Source organism: Hibiscus syriacus, unplaced genomic scaffold (assembly GCF_006381635.1).
Source record: "Hibiscus syriacus cultivar Baekdansim isolate YM2019G1 unplaced genomic scaffold, ASM638163v2 tig00110430_pilon, whole genome shotgun sequence".
Classification (NCBI taxonomy): Eukaryota; Viridiplantae; Streptophyta; class Magnoliopsida; order Malvales; family Malvaceae; genus Hibiscus; species Hibiscus syriacus.
Window position 1 is genome coordinate 1,495,026 of NW_024062734.1, and position 20,159 is coordinate 1,515,184.

At 27.8% G+C, this 20,159-nt stretch overlaps 1 protein-coding gene across 1 annotated transcript; it reads right to left on the bottom strand.

The window, feature by feature from the left end:
- Positions 1 to 1,840: 1,840 nt before the first annotated feature.
- LOC120125362 (EPIDERMAL PATTERNING FACTOR-like protein 8) lies at positions 1,841 to 2,189 on the bottom strand. Its single transcript, XM_039143791.1, has 2 exons — positions 2,170 to 2,189; positions 1,841 to 2,085 (listed from the first exon to the last, which is right to left on the bottom strand). Exons 1-2 carry the CDS (start codon positions 2,177 to 2,179, stop codon positions 1,853 to 1,855), a joined length of 243 nt encoding a protein of 80 aa, XP_038999722.1. The 5' UTR covers positions 2,180 to 2,189; the 3' UTR covers positions 1,841 to 1,852.
- Positions 2,190 to 20,159: the final 17,970 nt, after the last annotated feature.

A 20,159-nucleotide genomic window follows, 5' to 3' on the forward strand; every position in this document is an offset into this window, starting at 1 on the left:
CATTTTATAGTAGCGGGCTTCCCATATTTACATTTTCATTTTTCGAATCTTAAATTGGGCCTAGAAATTTAATGCTATTGTTTGTAGATAAAATTCGGGTTTTCACATTTTTTTATCAAACATATTAAAAAATAAATTATTCAAATTTAAATTTCAATAAATTAATTTTTTTAATAGTTTATCAAACATAGCCTCAGTTTTCTTTATGGAGTTTTTATATGCGTCGGTAACAACTCACGTCTTTTTAATTCTATCTGATGTGTGTTGTTTTAATTTATATTTATAGCCGAAACTTCATAGAGGTTAAGAAGAGTGTTGGTTATTGTCAAAATTTTTTTAAAGTATTAATTAATATTGAAAATATATATTTAAAAATAAAAAAATTTACCCGACTCCCTTCAATTAAAAAAATTTATATTTATGAAAAATAAAAACATATTTTAACCCTGTCTTAATAAATTTATGGTTCCGCTCCTATTTGTATTGATCCAATATCTCAAGTTAAAATTGTATTAATGGTTATGGTTTTACCATAGTTGACTGTGGTGATTTGAAGGAAAGAGAGAAAGAGATTAATAATGGGCTGAGATCGAATATTCTCCTATTCAGTTTTGTTTGACAGGTATATATTTCTATGATACCAGGCAGTAAAGTGATTGATGATTATTGTTGGGTTGACAGATGAGTAATAGGGCCAGGGGAGTTTATTGAGGTTTTGATTTTATTTTATTTTTTGTTAAATTTATATATTTGATATAATTTTGATCTAATAGTATTTTGGTTAATGTAAAAATAAATATTTAAATTAAAAATGTAAGAACTTGTTAGATATTTAATCAAATAAATACCGAATTAAAGAAGGATAATCTCGTGTTCGTAAAATTTCTAGTCTAATAATAATTTAGGTCATTGTAAGTTTAAATATTAAACAAATTAGGTATTATCTTGTGAATTTTGAATTTTTTTATATAAAACTATGGTGAATACAAGGTAATATATGTATAAAGGCTCTCAACTATTAACAATGAACGCTCATACTTGTACATATGCAGTGCTCAAACTCGATACCTCAAGGATAACGATAATCCCTTAATCACTACAATCGTTTGGTTAGTGCTGAATTTTGAGTTTAAATACCTAATAAGTTTTTATATTTTTTAAAATAGTCCGATATTTCGTCACCTGACAATATTTAATTCTAACTCCGTCTCTAAATACGACTGTCTGATAATAGATTTAACTGATGATGGATTACCGTGATCATGTCAAAAGATTATAATAAAATGGAAATAATGTTGGATTACATTCAAATGAGTCATGACACATCTTGAGAAAACTCCGAAGGGCTCAAACCCCTTGTACTTGTACGGAAGAGTGACAATAGAGAACAAACTGAAGACTTTGTTCATGTCTGGTTTGATAGATTTCCGTCTATGTTAACTAATCAACTCTACTGACATGCAATGCAAACCGTCACTTAAGCAGTCTATGTTAGGGTAAGCACGACGTACTTTCCGCCCACTTTGAACGAAAAGAAAGAGCCGAGACGTAGAGATCAGTCTTTTCTCGCTACAGATTTGCATGAAGTTTGTTTTCAGAAGTAAGAACACGCCAGGAACGTACTACTCTACAATGATCAGATAGATTCTACATTTAAACTAAAGTTTTCTCATTCTTAGCAAACTGAAAATTACCATAACCACCATTATCTTCCCTCGCTCTCAAATGGCAATTAAAAGAACATAAGATTATCCTAGTATATACAATAGCAGTCCTATATATATATATCAAGGGATTATGTTGTAGTATATATTTAACTTGAAAGGTCTGTGCATTGTGGATGGTGATACGATCAAGGTTGAAAGAGCGCATCCCCACATTTGCATTTCCACGCCAGGAGATAATAGCTTTCATCTTCATCGCCACGATACGTTACTTTTTCGAAGTTTTTCTTCCATTTGTGTGTAGGAATGACAAGAGTAGCCATGCAAGGCCTGCAACTCAAGCACTTGTTCACACAACTGGGAGGCTTTGACCCCAACACCGTTTCACTCTGCTGCAACCCACCTGAGTTCACTGCAAAACCTAAGCTACACATTGGAATATGAGTCAAAATAAAACAAAATAGCTGAAAGTAAATAACCCCAAATAGTTTTTGAACTTTATTACCTGATGGCATCAGAAATATTGTAATGATCAAAGTCACGGTGATAGTAACTTTGAGGCCATTGGGGCAGACTCTTGATGAAGCGGCCATCAGTGCTTGCTTAATGTGACCAAGTGTTGTCTGTGAGGAAGGGATATTGTTTTGAAGAGGATGGAGGGGTGTATATATATATGTTTGAAATAATTTCGAAGTTGTCTGCCTGTAGAAAAGGAGACATGTCTGGGCAGATGGCTTGTTCACCAATTAAAAGCTTTTCTTCATTGAAAAAAAGCAAGGAAATTGTTTCTCTTTGTACTTCTTGGAAACTGGTGCACTTGACTTTAAACGCTTCAACGACTTCAGATCATTGTTTTTGATGACCTTCCTTTCTTGACTTGACCCTCCGTTATCATCTCACCCGACAGGGAAATATTATGTGTAGATGGAGATATATTATGTTACTAATATTACCCCGGTTAACATTTTGTTATTTAATGGTTTCATTGTTCATTTCTATAAAGAGATGGACGAATGAATTTATATTGGGCGTAAACTTAAAAAGATATGTTAAATCGTAAAGGCGTAAAATTATAAAATTTTGAGAAATATTAAATAAGATAATTAATAAAAAGTTCTTAAAATATATATAAAAAATAAATTTTTTAAAGATACGACTGTCTCTTACTCGTATTTTACTTGTGACAGTGAGCCAACAGGAACGAGGAAGCTGCTTTAATCTGGGAACTAGCCTTTATTGTATTGTCAAGAGTACGTATATCAATATCAAAGTTTCTCTCGGAACAAAAAATATATACATCGAAGTTTCTCGGGGCTTCAGAAACCTCCTGTTTGTACTAGAAACCAGCATCATACCCATGCCTTATCCCATACCTTTTTCTTTTTGAAAAAAAAAAATCAACTGTCTCTGCTAGGGTGAATGGGATCTATGCAGTTCCATAAATATCAAGATTTAAATTTCATCAACAGTCTAATTTATTAATATATAATTAAATAAGAAAATAATTTTGAAAATTAGAGTAATTAAACTATGAGTAATTTGAAAGCTAAGTAATTAAATTAAAAAAATTAAACTTAGATAATCAAAATAGGAGTTAAAAGATAGTTGAGTGGTGAATAATGTAATTTACCCAAATAAAAGTGTAACATACAACAATTCCAAGATACCAAAACGAAACAAAAAAATAACATTAAATATGATTTTAAAAAACAAAAATCTAAATATAAAAAACTAAATCACAAAAATAATAATTTAGATATTAAACATATAATTTATCCTTATTTATTTTAGTCTTGTCTGAATTATAGTACGATCATTATAGACTTATAGTTTCTGATGTCGCTATAATATATCGTCATTTAAAATAGAGAGATATTTTTATGCAGGGGTTTATTTGCAGGGATTACTTCACATTACAGACGTGCATATGAGGACTGCATATGAAGATTGTTCAACTACGTATTTTATTTATTTATTTAAGCATGCATTACATTTTATCTTTATTATTAATTTTTTGACTGGCCGGAGGTCTTCCACGGAAGCTGCTCTCAACCTGGCGTTGGTGGACAACCTACTACCCTACCTCCTCCTTACCCCATTGCATATGGGAATAGGGTTTCGTTGTTGTTGTTGTTGTTATATGAAAGCAAATCCATTTATCTGGTTTTATTTGAATACCAACTCTCAAACCTTGTCAAGGATAGTGGTGCAGCGCACCCAACCATTGAGGACAAGAGAAGAGCCAGTAACCCATTTTGCCAATTTTACATCTTTATCATTTCCCAACTCATTTAGATTCCACTAACATACGTGTGGAATTGCCCATACCCAAAATACTTTGATCAAATCGAATTGAGTTAAATTGTAAAATAAAATAATTTACTTGAAACTAATTTGAAATATTTTTATCATGTGAACAAAATTATGATGTTAAAAATATTTGTTCTTGTTATTATTTTGTAACTAAATTATAGTAAAAATTACATCAGTTAAAAATCAATATCAAATATTAAGCATAAAGATCTTTGTATGTGATGATTTTACGGGTTGGAAGTATGCCGGTTATCTTCTTCGATCAAAAAATCAAAACTAGGCACCATATTAACATTGCAATAACCTTATTTGCTATTTTTATTTTCCATTTTTCGTCTTCCGAGCTCAGCTACTATCAAGTTCATGTCCTCAAACTGGTTTTTTTTATCATCATCCATATCGACATATCCATTGTCGATGATTGCATGCTCTTTCGGGAGCTGTGGGCATGATTATTCGAATCATATTTTTGGGAGGTTAGGTAATTCAAAGCCATAATCATATCAGAGATGGATCGAGAGTGTTAACGGGATGATCTCTTTCTTAAAATTTTAAATTATCGTACAATTTAAAAAGTATGTACTTTTTTATTGATAATTTGTTATCTAACGTGGATGTGGGATCCTGGAATATAAATGGTTGTGCTTGTTTGCTAGCTTTACCATCCTTGGAAATCTCATCATTCAAAGTAGTCTGATGTGATTATAAAGTAATATTTATTTAGAACATTTATTAGCCATTGATAACGTGCATACACCCTATAGACACAACTACTAAAACATATGACATCTAAGGAGAATAACACTCTATTTTATATAAAGATTAAATAGTTCTTCAAACTTTTTATAAAAAAAATCTATCATTTCAATCTTTTTGAAAAAATTATTTAAACCCCTATATATTTCATCGTTTCAATTTTCATATACACTACCATAATAACAACACAGTTTATTACGTTAACGTCGTGAATCATCCCAACAAAATTATAATGATTAATAATAATTTTTGTTGATAAAAAGTTGTACTAATTATATTTTAAATTTATAGACTACATTAAATATATGAATGTTTGAAAATCATTACTTTTTTTTTCTTTTTGAAAAAGCATGACATAACCACTTGTATGCGCTACCAAAAGTTATTTTCAGATGGATATTATAAATTGGAATGGTAAGGTGAAAACAATGATGGGTTGCTACCATCACTGAGAATATATATTAGGGAAGACAATGTAAAATATTTTTCTCCATTCTCTTGTGCCAATAAGGGGGAGTTTGATTGGGGGAATGTGTCCCATGGGAATGAAATCCACATTCCCCCGTTTGGTTAGTATGAAATCTCATTCCCGGTAATGTAAGATTATTAATAGTGGATTTTTTGTCGTATATTACTCAGAATGTCATTACCTCCATTTCCTTAGGTATTGTTAGATTACTGGCGTTTTGGACTAAAATACCCTTAATTTTTTTTCAAAAAATATTCTTTTTCTGTCATTGAATAATAAAAATTCTACGAATATTGAATTACAAATTTATCCTTAAACTATTTTAAATTTACAAAAAAAAATCTATAATTAAAATTTTATATGAAGTTCAGGGGTTAAAATAAAATTTCACCCTTTCATTAAATCTTTTTATATTTTCAATTTTGTAAAAAAAATATATAAATTTTATGAATTTAAATTTTTTAAAGAAAATATATAAATATTTTCCAACTTGTTAAAAATATATATATATATAATAAGGACAATTTGGTAAAATATACATTCCAATAATCTTTTATTTCTTTAACCGAACATGGTAATCTTACATTCCTGCTAAACCAACCAAACACAAAATACAACATTCCCAGTAATTCTATTCCCTGGTAATCTTACATTCCCACTAGTAATATTATATTTCGTGAATCAAACGCACCCTAAGGGTGTGTTTGGTTGGGGGAATGTGAGATTCCCATGGGAATGGAATCCACGTTCCCGGTAATCTTACATTACAATAGTAGATTTTTGGGGTATATTACCATGATGTCATCACTTCTCTTTCCTTAGGTATTGTTGGATTATCGGCGTTTTGGACTAAAATGCCCTTAATTTTTTTTTCAAAATATCTTATTCTGTCATTGAATAATAAAAATTCTATGAAGGTTAAATTATAAATTTATCCTTAAACTATTTTAAATTTACAAAAAAAAAGTTTATAATTAAAATTTTATATAATGTTCAGGGGTTAAAATTTTATAAAATTTTACCCTTTCATTAAACCTTTTTATATTTGCAATTTTGTAAAAAAATTATATAATTTTATGAATTTAAATTTTTTAAAGAAAATATATAAATATTTTCCAACTAGTTAAAAAAAAAATATAATAAGGACAATTTGGTCAAATATACATTTCAATAATCTTTTATTACTTTAACCAAACACGGTAATCTTACATTCTTGCTAAACCAACCAAACACAAAATACAACATTCTAAGTAATCATATTTCCTAGTAATCTTACATTCCGTGAACTAAACATACCCTAAGGATCAAGTACTAACCCAACATGTAAAAGAAAAAGGTATTTTAAAATACCTCGTTTACATAGTTGAATGATGATGATGATTTTCTGTATTGATTTCTTTAGCCTACCGGCACTCGAACCTTGTCAGACTAAACTTGAGCCACCAAGCACTTAGCCACCGAAAACAAGGGAAGTGTCGGTGAAATTGTGTATCTACTTCTTTTTATCATTATTTCCGACACATTTAGATTTCTCTATGGGAAAGATCCAATAGCCTTTAAAATAATAATAAAAAATGGCCCCAACCCAACACCGGAAACAACAATATCTTGGATAAAGTATACAAATGGTCCCCGAGTATAGGATGTTATTTTTTTGAGTCCCTTAACTATTAAAAATTACAAAATAAACTCTCAATTATTCACATTTTCAAAATCATAATTTTCTGTTAAAAAATTAACGTCTATCTGAACTAGAAGTTAACATATTAACTGAGATATAATAAAATCATATTTTAATAATGTACACTAGCACAATCATTGCTTTCAAGCATTGATTCAACGACATAATGTAAATAGAGATTTGATCCATGAAATACAACTAAAACAATTCTTGGATCATATTTTTATCATATCTCAGCCAACATGTTAATGTCATCTCAGACAGTTGCCTATTTTTTAACGAAAAATGATGAGTTCGGAACATGTGAATAGTTGGAGGACCATTTTATAAGTTTCAATAGTATGAGGACCATTTTGTAACTTTTAATAGTCGAAGGATCATTTTATAACTTTTAATAGTCAAGTAACTCAACAAAGCAACATCGGGGACTATTTTATAATTTTTAATAATCATGAGACTTAAGAAAGCAACGTCTTATAATCGGAAGATCATTTGTGTACATTACCCTAACATCTTTAACATTTTACGGTAAACTATTAGAATGATCAATTACCTATTATATATTATTCACTTTTGCTCATTAAATTTAAAATTTTAAGTTTTGGTTACTTACGTTATTGTTTTATTAAATTTTGGTCAATAAAAAGTTGAATGTCAATGGTTTAATAACGTGACACGTTAATGTAATGATTTAAATTTTATTTTAATCTCTTAATTTTAAATAAAATACTTAGGAGTCTTTTATAAATCTAAATTAGTTTAAGGTCATTTTGGCAAATAAAATATTTGCATTACGCAAAATAAAAGAGGTATTTTAAAATACCTCATTTGAAGGTTATATATATTTTCTTTTTATTTCTTTGTATACAGAATTACCAGCCTTCGAACCTTGGAATAGTATGGTGCCTAAGCACAACACAACCACAAGGTCTAGAAAGCCAGTGACACATAAAATGTAATAATATTAATGTTATCTTCCTCCGTCATAGAGACTAGAGGACCACGTTTAAGTCAAAATTGGTCCATGTTATTTGATCACAAATTACAATATATATTCCACTTTCTCATCGTTTTCTAAATTAATTTGTTGAGAACTTATTGAATTTTGTAAGGTGATAAAAAAGAATATTATTTTTCTTAAAAGATTTAGGTTTGAATAGTTACATTTGTAAGTTATGAATGCGTTGTTAATGACTAAATTTTTTTTAAATAAATATTACCTTTTATAACCCCAGACTATTAGAAAAATAATTTGTTGAAGTAAAGCATTTCTCATGATAACTAAAAAATAGTGATAATATGATTAATGGGAAATTTTTTAAGTGGAATTCTAAGTCTCGTCAGTTATTTATTTATTTAAAATTATGTATCTCGATTTATTAATTTAATCTTTTTAATTTAACTTCAATAAATATATTCGATTTAACATATACTTTTTAAACTTTACTTGAAAATAAATCAAATAAAATTTGAATGATAAAAATAAGATTCATTAACATTGACATATGCATGTAGTCTCCGGGAAGCAATTACATATCTAATATTTTTACTAAAAAATTACTAAATTTAGTTCATTGTATTAAAGGAAATGAAAAAAAAACATAAAAAAAATCCATACTCATTTTTTAAAAAAAATATTAAAATTTTGAAATACCAATTTTATATTTCTAAATCTGTTAATGCTGGCCAACTTGATCAATTAAAAAAAATCACTTGCTTTAACACAAATGAATACTCACCCCTACTTGTGTTAACAATTTAAAAACATCAAACTAACACCAAGTCTTGAACACATTTTTACTGGCAAAATGTAATTTTGTTTAAATAACGTCTAAGATTCAAATATTAACATTATAAATGAAATAATCTTAATAAAAAAGATCACAATCATAATGAATATTTATAGTACTCTATCCAAATTTATTGATTATACAAAATATTGGTAAATATAAAGAAATAGTTTTTTGTTAGATTTTCATAAATGAAATTCTTTTGCATTGTTTGATATAAAAAAAGGTATTTTAGAATACCTCATTTAATGAGAAGACTTATTTTTTTTTCTTTAATTTCTTTGCAATACCAGCCCTCGAACCCTGTCCAATGAGAGTGATAAGTAACTTAACCATTCAAGACAAAGAAAGAGCTGGTGCTTAGTTTATGCTCTTAGCATTATTTAAAGCATATTTGATTACTCATTCCAGAATCTTTAAACAGTGAAATGGGCCCAATCCAACACGGCCAATAGTGGTATACTTTATTACAAAGAAAAATATTTATGCATTTTTGTGTTTAAATATGTGAATCAAATGGTAAGATGCCTAATAACTAATAAATTTTAGGCTAAAGTACACAAATGATCCCCCGATTATAGGTATTATTTTTGTTGAGTCCCTTGATTATTAGAAGTTACAGGATGATCTCCTAATTATATGGTGTTGTTTTGTTGAGTCCCTCTACTATTAAAAGTTATAAAATGATCACCCGACTATTTATATATTCTAAAATCGTCATTTTCCGTTAAAAAATTGACGACCTTCTGCGCTAGACGTTAACTTGCCAACTAAGATATGATAAAATCACATTTTAATCATGTCTACTAGTATTGTCGTTGCTTTCAAGCACTGGTTTGACATTATAATGTTTTAAGCATTGACTTGATGGTAGAATGTAAATGAAGAGTTGGTCCATAAAATACAGCTCAAACAGTTTTGGATTAGATTTTATCAAATTTCAATCAACAAGTAAACGTTCAGCTCAGATGATCGCCAATTTTTTAACGGAAATGGACGAGTATGAAATATATGAGTAGTTAAGTGACCTTTTTAAAACTTTTAATAGTTGGGGAACTCAACAAAATAGTACTCTATGATCGAAGATCATTTTGTAACTTTTAATAGTCGAAAGACTCATAGTCCTCTAATTGGGGGATCATTTATATACTTTACCCTAAATTTTAATTTAAAAAAAGTTTGAATTTATATAACAAAAAGTACATATTTGTTTCATAGTAAGAAATAAAATTACTCGATTCAGATAAAAAATATACAATTCAAGTTATTTAAACAACTTCAATAATTGAATTTATTGAGCGACCTTCAACAATAAAATGAAGTGTTGTTCTTTTTAAATATTTTATGTTTGAGGAGCTACATCTGTATAAATATTATCTTGTAATTACTAAAAAATTAATTTCAATAATTCAATTTGTGTTATTTAAAACTTTATAAGTGGACTCTAAAATCCTATAATTTTTGTCATTGTGTTAAAAGAATTTTTCACTTAAAACTATGCATTTTGTTACACATTGTTTTTGGTATTGGTTGACTTAGTCGAGTTAAATAAAATCCATATTAGAATATCAATTCAATTATACTAGAAGGTTGAGAAATATTTTTATGTCGTTTTTTTCTCTATCACTTTTATTTTTATTTAGTCGTCAATGACACAAATTTTAATATTAATTGTCGACATTCGATGATTATTTTATCTTTTATTTTTTTTATACTATGTCTTTTTTTTCCCTTAAGTTTTGTTTTCAATTTTTGAATAAGAATATTTGTCCTCGTGACACGTTTTTCTCTGTTATTGTGTCACGTTCCTTGTGACTTTTGGTACGTTTTTCACATACATTTACAGTTGTTCAGGTGCTCGCACAAAAACCTTATGACATTTATTTTTTGATTGATTTGTAGGTAATTACATATAGTCAGAACCACTCTTTGGTAAAAAAATTATTTGTTGCTATAATCAGAATTGTGTAATGAAGTAGTCTGCTAGGTAGTTTGGTTCACTTACTACTCCTTTATCACTTCATAAAGTGTCTCTTTTCGATAGAGACAACGAAATTTTATGAATGTTACTGGATTCTTTTAATGTTGGATGCTATTCTCAAGGGAATGTTTCGTTTTTCTTCGTATCTTTGAATTTAATATGTATGAGTTTTGTGTGTGATTATTATCTTCATTTTTCTCGTGATACTTGAGTATCTTGTAATTATAATTCTTTCCATTGTTTTTATTAATGAGGTTCAGTTTTTCTAGTTAAAAAAATAATTAAAAAAACATTTTAATATCTAATCAACGTAATTAAGGACGTTAACTATATGAACTAATTAATGATATTATAAGTACAGGAATCAAATTACAATCCCGATAGAGGAGGCAGTGGTAGCTGTCACTTTTGTTTAGTCATTATAAGACAATGTTCAGATTACAATTTTGGTCCCTCTGCTATACTCAGATTTAAAATTTGGACATTATGCATTTTCCCAATGGTCATTGTGTTTTAATTTAATATAATTAAGTCTTATATTTTCAGAATCCATTAGTTTGTCTTAATAGTGAATATTATTAACTACTTCTATTTAAATTCCAACATTAACCTTTCTTAAAAATACTCTTCTTGTATAGGAAAACCCATTTCAATACGATGAATTGGAACGAGTAATATAAATAAAAAAATCAGATTAATATTTTAACTCGAATAATTAATGTTTTAGACTATCTAATAACATTCTAAAAATATCGAAACTAAAATCATGTCAAATGAAAGGATGGTAGAGGAATTGAAACGATAATTTGACCAAAGATAATCTATGTCAAACATAATCATACCTAACACTATATATATATATATTGTTTGACACTGTTCATTTTATTTTTTACGGATTTATGTATTATAAATTTCAATATGAAATTTATCATTCATGATCTAAATTCTTTTTTATCTAATTCAAATATTAATTAGGATTTGTCAAAAAAATATTAATTAGGATTTGAATTCCTTAATGAAATTGAAGTTACTCATAAAGAACATAAATTTCATATGTTTAAGATGAATATCCATTTATATATTTAAAATCAAAATTTTATTCGTAAAAAAATAATTTAATAGATTATAATATTTTTCAAAAATATAATTACTGTAATATTTTATTATTAATTATAATTATGGAAAATAAAATTTAAGGGTATGTTTGTTTTTTTAGGGAAAAACCAATTACGGAATTAGTTTTCCCCGAAATCCCGTGTTTGTTTCCCGTAATTCGTTTTCCAGAAAATGTTTATCATGTTTGTTTTACGTAATTCGTTTTCCGGAAAATGTTTTTCAGTATTTGGTTGGAGGAAAATTGGTTGGTCAACATAAAACATTTTTTTGGTCAACAAAATTTCCTTTGTGTTTTCAGAAAATGACTTACGGTTTGATTTTTCGTAAGTCATTTTCCGAACTTTTTACTTCAAAGAATAAATATTCAAAATAATTTTATTTTATGAATCTAATATTAATAATATATTTTAATTTAATTTTAATCAAAATATTAATTATTAAAATATTTAAAATATATTTATTAATATTTCTAATAATATAATATAATATTTTTAATATTATAATAAAATAATCAATTATATTATAATAATATAAGATATTATATTATATTTTAATAATATATAATAAATTATTAATAAAATTTATATTATTTGTTAATTTCATAGAAATAATACTATTAAATTATTAATAATGAATAATATTATTTATATATATTTAATATTAATATAATAATCTAATAATATTTTAATAAAGATATTTAAAATATACTAATTAATATTTTAAAATATAATATAACACTATTACTTTAATAAATTTAATATAATTTATAATATTTTTATTTCAATAAAGTGTACCAATATTAATATTTTTATTAATAAAATTATAAAAATAATATATAATAATAAATAAATTATTTTAATATTTTAAAAATAATAATATTAAGTTTTATGATAAGTAATATTATTTATTGTATTTAATATTTGTAATAAATAATTTTTAAAAAACTTATCAACTAGTAGAAAAAAGATTTAAACAACATCTTCCAAGCATCGTAAAACGTTTTCAGATGTTTTTCAGAAAAATATAATTAATTTTACGGAAAACATTTTCTAAAAATATAATTTATTTTTCAAAATTTAATTTTCAAAAAACAAATTAAACCAAACAAAACAACTTTTCTCACTCTGTTATTTTTTGCGTGAGCTCTCATAAGGAAAGAAAAGGTATTTTAATTAAAATACCTCATTTATAATTAAATATTAGGGTTGAGTTTGGTTCACAACTACCAAGTCTCGAACCTTGTCAAGGGTACACTGACAACAACCTAACCATTGAGGACAAGACAAGAGATGTTAAGGTGTCTCGCATATTTCACCTATTTATCCAGTTTCCAACGCGTTTAGGTTCCACTAAAAAAAATGGTATGATGTCCAAATTAGTCTTTAACATTTACTAGAGGCAAAAAACTACTTAAGACCCTTGTACTTTTCAAAAACAATTAATGTGGCTCTCGAAATATTATTACAATCAATGTGATCCTCAAACTTATAAAACAAATCCAATGAGGCACTTTTACCAACAATTTTTGTCGTTCATCATTACAGTGATGGCGTGACACTTTATCGTGTTGATGTGGCGATACACGATAGCTAATGATATGACAAATAAGCTAAATTATTTTTTAGTCGAGTTTGAGGGTCAAATTGATTTTTTTAAATTCACGGGTTTATTTGATGTTTTAGAAAAAAATTCTAAATTTAGAATATAAAAATATTAAAAAATAAATATAAAAATACTAAAAATACAAATTAAATTACTAGAACATTAAAAATATATTATTATTTTACCTCAAATTTAACTTGAGTTTTATTTATATAAATATGAGCTCATCCATCCTATACAAAATTTATTTTATATATTTACCTCTAATTATCTTAAACTCTAAATTTCTTTCTAATTCGATTTCACTAATTTTTTAATTTAATTAAATAAATACTATAAAATCTTATAAAATTTAAAAGTTATAAAATTAAAATTTTATGTATAATTTATCATGAAACTATATAATTAAAAAATATAAAAAAATAGTTATACAATCAAGAATAGTGTTTTAATGAATATAACATGATAGAGTGAAGTAAACTTCACCTAAATTTGATCTAAAAAATTTAATAGGAAATATGTCGTACCCTACTAATTTCTGTTAGATACAACCCTATAAAATTAAGGTAGATATGGAGTCAACGTGTTTGAGATTTTTTTATAACCTCTAATATTTAGTTTTTAAAAATTTTTAAGGAATAAAAAATTTGTCTCTATAAAATAAAATTAAAATAAAACTCACATTAGAATTGACATGTATGAACATAACAATATAATTATACTGCTAAATAAAATAAAATTCACATTAGAATTCTTCTCTAAATTCAATGAATCATCTAATAATAACATTTTCAACCACTGTGGTTAATATATATTTTTAAATTTTTTAGTAGTATAATTTTATTTTTAGTATTTTTGTATAGTTTAAATTTAAAATTTAAAATAATTTTTCTAAAATAATCAAATAAGCCCTTGAACTTAAGAAAAAATCAATTTGGCCATCGAACTCAACCAAAAAAACTAATTTAGCCCCTCAACCACATCTTCAGCCATTATGGACCGTAACGTCAACACTGTAACGGTCAATGACAAAAACCGTTGGTCAAAGGACCACATTGGGTTTGTTATCTAAGTTTAGAGTTACATTGAGTGCAAAAATAGTTTGAGGACTACATTAGTTTTTTTTTTAAAGTACAAGGGCCTCATGTACCTTTTTAGCTTTACTAAAATATCATTTTGACTCATATTCTTTTTTTTTTGGACATTTTTCCCCCCAATGTTTAATTTTAAGGCAAAAGACTCCTAAGTATTTGACCAAATAGTAACTTTGTCTCTTATTATTTTTTATGAAGTATTTTGGCTCTTATTCTTTTTTTAGGGTAAAAAGACCCCTATTTTGGAGCATTAACAACTTATTAACTAACGGTTTCCATTCATAAATGAGTTTTTTTCCTCCAAAATGAAACGTTGAGAGTCAAAATACTCAAAAAATAAGGACTGAATTGACTACTTAATCAAACTCTAGGGTGCTTTTTTTGACATTATACCTAAAAATCCAATACTTTAATTATTATATTATTCACAATGTATGATATTACAATTATTTTTATTAAATTATATACACGGTTTTATAAATATTTAATAATATGAATAGTTATCATAATATATATATATATATATATATATATATATATTAATTACGAGTTATGATCTAATTACATAATGTAATATTATTTTAGTTTTACACATATTTAGGACAGTTGAATTAGTGGAAATAGAAGGTTGAGATTAACTTCTTGTTTTTTCCCTCCAATGAACATCTTATAATTTTCTATTGTTAATCTCAATAGTCTATTTCCACTCATCCAACGGTACTGAATATGTGTAAAACTAAAAAAAAGTTTTACATTATATAATTGGATCATATCCCTTCAAGTATTATATTATTAGTAACTTTCATACTTTCGAATTATTATATTATTAATTAATTTTCATATATTTTAATTATTATATCATTAAAATTATACAATATTTAGATATATATTTTCATAAAATAAATGATTTTGGTTTATTTTTAAACATTATCATATGATAATATTAATGAATACATATTAAATTATAAATTTGAGTTATTTCGATTTTTAAATCAGATTTAATTAGGATTTAAATTAGATCAATCTCAAATTCAAATTTTCTAATACTTGAACTGATACAAATGGATTTCCGGACTCAGGTCTATTACCGAAGATGAAAGTGGTTCTCGCAGGTGTTATTACTGGTAAAGATATTTCAGCTATTGAACCTTTTCAAGTCACTAATCCTGATGGATAAAATGATGTTTTTTTAATCAGAGCTTTTGATTAATTGTGAAGGGGGATGTTTATAATGAAGTCCTAAGGTTTTTAATCAAAGTGCTTTCGTTGCAAAGACACAAATCACATAGAGCTCCATGTGATAGACCATGCACGTGCACACAACTTAATTAGCTTCAATTAAAATTTAAAATAATAATTTTACGTCAATAAATTTTCATCAAAACCCTATAGATTTAATATTTTATTGGACAAAACTTCATGAAAAATGTTAAAAAAAATAAAGGTATTTTGGAATACCTCAATTTGAATTTGGGTAAACTATACATCATCATCTCAGCCATCACCGTTGCCTGCCAACCAGGCTAGAACCATCGACCTATGGGTTAAAGCGCCACGTGCGCAACCACAATGGACTAGGGAGGCTGGCGTCCAATGGCTTGCATAATTTAATACTTAACTTTAAATAAAGGAGTGACTCGTAAATGAATTTACGTTTAGTAACTAAATAAGTATTCTTTTAGAAATTTTAGTTCATCAGATGTTATCACATAAAAAAAATTAACGATTGTTTGTAAAGTTAAAGTTTTAAGTTATTTTAAAGATTTTATTGATTTTATTTTGTCATACAAGAGATTAATTAAATTAACTTTTTGAACACGAGTTAAATTATTATTTTAATTATTTTATGAGTAATTGTAGGTATTTAAGTTTAAATTAAAATATAATTTTGGATAAAAATAAAAATATTATTAATGTAATAAACTGAAATGAATTTAAATAATTTAAGTGGCTTAATAAAGTATAAAATAATATAATTTTTATTATTAAAAAAAGTTCTTAGGTTCATGTAGACTCGAAACAATATTAGATGTTTGATACATGGTGTTATAAAAAAGGCATTTATATGAGCTTGAGTTAATATTAAGGCGGGCATTTATATGAGCTTGAGTTAATATTAAGGCGGGCATTTATATGAGCTTGAGTTAATATTAAGGCGGGCATTTATATGAGCTTGAGTTACTATTAAGGCGGGCATTTATATGAGCTTGAGTTACTATTAAGGCGGGCATTTATATGGAGGTATTAAAACGGTAGTTTAGGCTTTCTAAATTGAAAAGTTCATTAAAAAAAAATATACGGCCAGGAGATTTAAGTATATATAGGGAGGGCAAAAAAATTCGAATTTAACGGGAAAATCGAATTAAATGGGGATGGGGGAAAATCGTTTATGTTAAACGGGGATGGGGACGGGAAAAATTATTTATGTTAAACGGGGACGGGTTTAGTAATCCCCGCCCCGATTACCCGATTACTAGGCCCGATAAATATTAAAAATAATTATTATTATATATATAATATTAATAAATTTAATTTAAACTAAAAAAAGATATAATATTTATATATTTAATTTAAATATATATACACGGCCCGATACCCGGCTCGATACCCGTTTAAATAACCGTTCATGCTAAACGGGGATACCCGTTTCCCCGCGGTTTTCCCCGATTACCCGATGGGGATCCCCGTTTAAATCCCCGCGGTTTTTTAAGTGGGGACGGGTACGGATTTTTTAAACGGGGACGGGGACGGGGGGACTAATACCCGGCCCGTTGCCATCCCTAAGTATCTCTAACCAGAACAAGTTAGAACTTTAGAGCACGAATTAAGTTACCTCAATGGTTAAAGAGATGGTTGTTATCCCTAGAGATCTTAGATTCGAGCACCAAAGACTGTAAATGTGTTTGAGCTTTTATTATCAAATAATTGAGAATATTTAGAATAAATACTATCTTGTAATGACACTAAATTATTAAAAAAAATGCTAAACCTTTAGAAAAACTCTAATAGTCGCTTAACCTTTCTTCGTAGTTGATTAATAGGCTGTCACCAATCATAGTGTTTATTGTCGTCATCGATATTTTTTGTTTTTCCCTTTATTTTCTTATAACACATCTTTAGTTTTTTTTAATTTTAAATTACTTTACTTTTATGACACATTTTATTATGCCTTTATAGCATGTTTTCCTCTGCTTTTGCCATATTTTTCTCTAAAGGTCACGTGTTCGATCCACATTTACCGTATCTAACTTTATTTGAATAGACGTATTATTATAATTTGACTCAGTAGTTAATTTTTAAATGTGACAAAATAACTACTACTATATTGTTGATAAGCTCAATTAGAAGAGCACAATATATTATCTATAGAGTTCAAGTTGAAGATATAAACTGAAATGTCCATTGAGAAAACAAGTGGGGATAACTTAGTTATTTTAAATGTAATAAAATAAGTATTATATCGTCCATAAGCTCATTTCGAAGAGCGTAAGATATTATTTATAGAGTTTAAATTGAAGATCTAAATTGAAATGTTCATTGAGGAAACAAGTGGGGATAGCTCTGTTGAGAGAGCGCCAGACTAAAGATCTAAATGTTACATGTTCAATCTGCGTTCGTCACATCTAATTTTAATTGAATTGGAGTATTATTATAATTTGATTCATTAGTTATTTTAAATGTAATAAAAATCATTATATTGTCGATAAGCTTAGTTTGAAGAGCACAAGATCTATGGAGTTCAGACTGAAGATCTAAATGGAAACGCTCATTAAGAAAACAAGCGGGGATAGCTCAGTTGGGAGAGCGTTAGACTGAAGATCTGGAGGTCACGTGTTGGATCCATGTTCACTACATCTAATTGAATTGGAGTATTATTATGATTTGAGTCATTACTTATTTTAAATATAGTTACTATATTGTCGATAAACTTAGTCCGAAGAGCACAAGATCTATGGAGCATCTAATAGGTAAATGTCTAAATACATAATTCATCATTTTTTTAATTCTTCATAATTTTAAACTCTAAGCAAAACGAATCCTGGACAGGTGCCCAGACTCAGTTACGAGCCTGATGAGCCCCATGTGTGTGCAGATGAATAGTTGAATATGTTCATATATACCTTTCTTCGGATATGAGAAGTGAATCATTGGTTAACGATGGAAATAAGTTTTGCTTTTGCTTGTCGCTTTTGCGTTATAGGGGAGGTGGCATGATTAATAAGCTACTTAATTAAGCTTGGAGATCATGAAATAGTTTTGGCCTTTTGAACGAAAAGCCTACTTTGAATATTCCAGGGATCATTACGATGATTATTATCACATAGGGTAACCTTTGAAAAAGGAAAAATATAATTCTCTTGGTCGGTTTAGAAATGATTGGAAAAAATCACCTCCGCATCTATTGACTTGCCTTTGTCCTCTACCAGAAAACCCTGCGTCTCTTTGGCAATACAGGAATTGCTCCATTAGGATTCTCTTTCTCTACTCGCCCCGTTAGCTTCCAATGTCACAGTTTCGGGATTTTCTTATCGTTTCTGACATGTACCACTATCTTTCTCTGCTTGATTTTGTGGCACCTTTTCTTTTCCAGTTTGAGTCCCATCTTCTGTTGGTTTCTCTTGAACCTTCATTGGGTTTTCTTTAGTCCCAGCAGCCTCTTCTTTTTCGTTAGTCTCTGCGGTTACTGACACCCTAACATCCTTACCAACTTCCAATGTCACCGTTCCCAGGTTGTCTGATTGTTTCTCGTTATGCCCTTCGTTCATCCGGACATCCCCGCTAACGGTCCAATAACTAACCGTCTAGACAGACTGATAGACTCAAACTGGGAAATCGACAGGCTAACAAAATTATGTTAATAGTCGTGTGGCTCTCTCAAGACCTGTTCGAAAAAATATGATAAAATGGAATTTTGAGCCATATTTTATATGAATAAAGGTGGAAATTTGAATGGTAAATTTATTGATTCATATATTATTTTGTGAGAACTTTACAATTATATTTTCTATGATCAAACTAATTGAGTGATGAATAAGAAATTGATGCTCAAAATAAGATATTTGTGCAAAAAAACTGATCGCATATTGGTATGATAACAAACGGGAGAAGTCTATACATACACTAACCCACTTAAAAGTTATCTTAATAAAATTCAATGATTATTTATAAATTTTTATCTTATAAAATTAATAATAAAGAAATTAATAATACATATCAACGTCCCTTTATAAAAACTTTCTTAAACGATTAGTAATTTGTACCCAACTAACTCTTCCTATATTTCTCCCAAATTTGCACAAAGAAAGGAGAGAAACAGGGAAGAAACATGTCTGGGATCAATTTTCCATAAAAAAGAATTTAGGTTTAATTTCAAACTTTCTTCAAGCTTATGCTTTTTCGAGACAAGAAAGAGAAAGGTCACACTTGTTGACATCTCATTTTCCTGATCTGGGTCATCTTCCTTTTTTTACCCTTCATCAACCATCAATTTGTAAGCTCCTCTTATGGATTTCCGAACCTTCTTGTAAGTTGTCATTTTCACAGTTAACACCCCTTTATTTGACAACTTAGTTTGCTCCTTACATTTCCATATTTATTTCCAGAATGGTTGTACAGTTTTGTCACTTTGCGTTTGCTTTTAGTTTTCTTTGTATCATTAGTGTGTTTGTACATCTGTCCTTAGGTGCTTACTT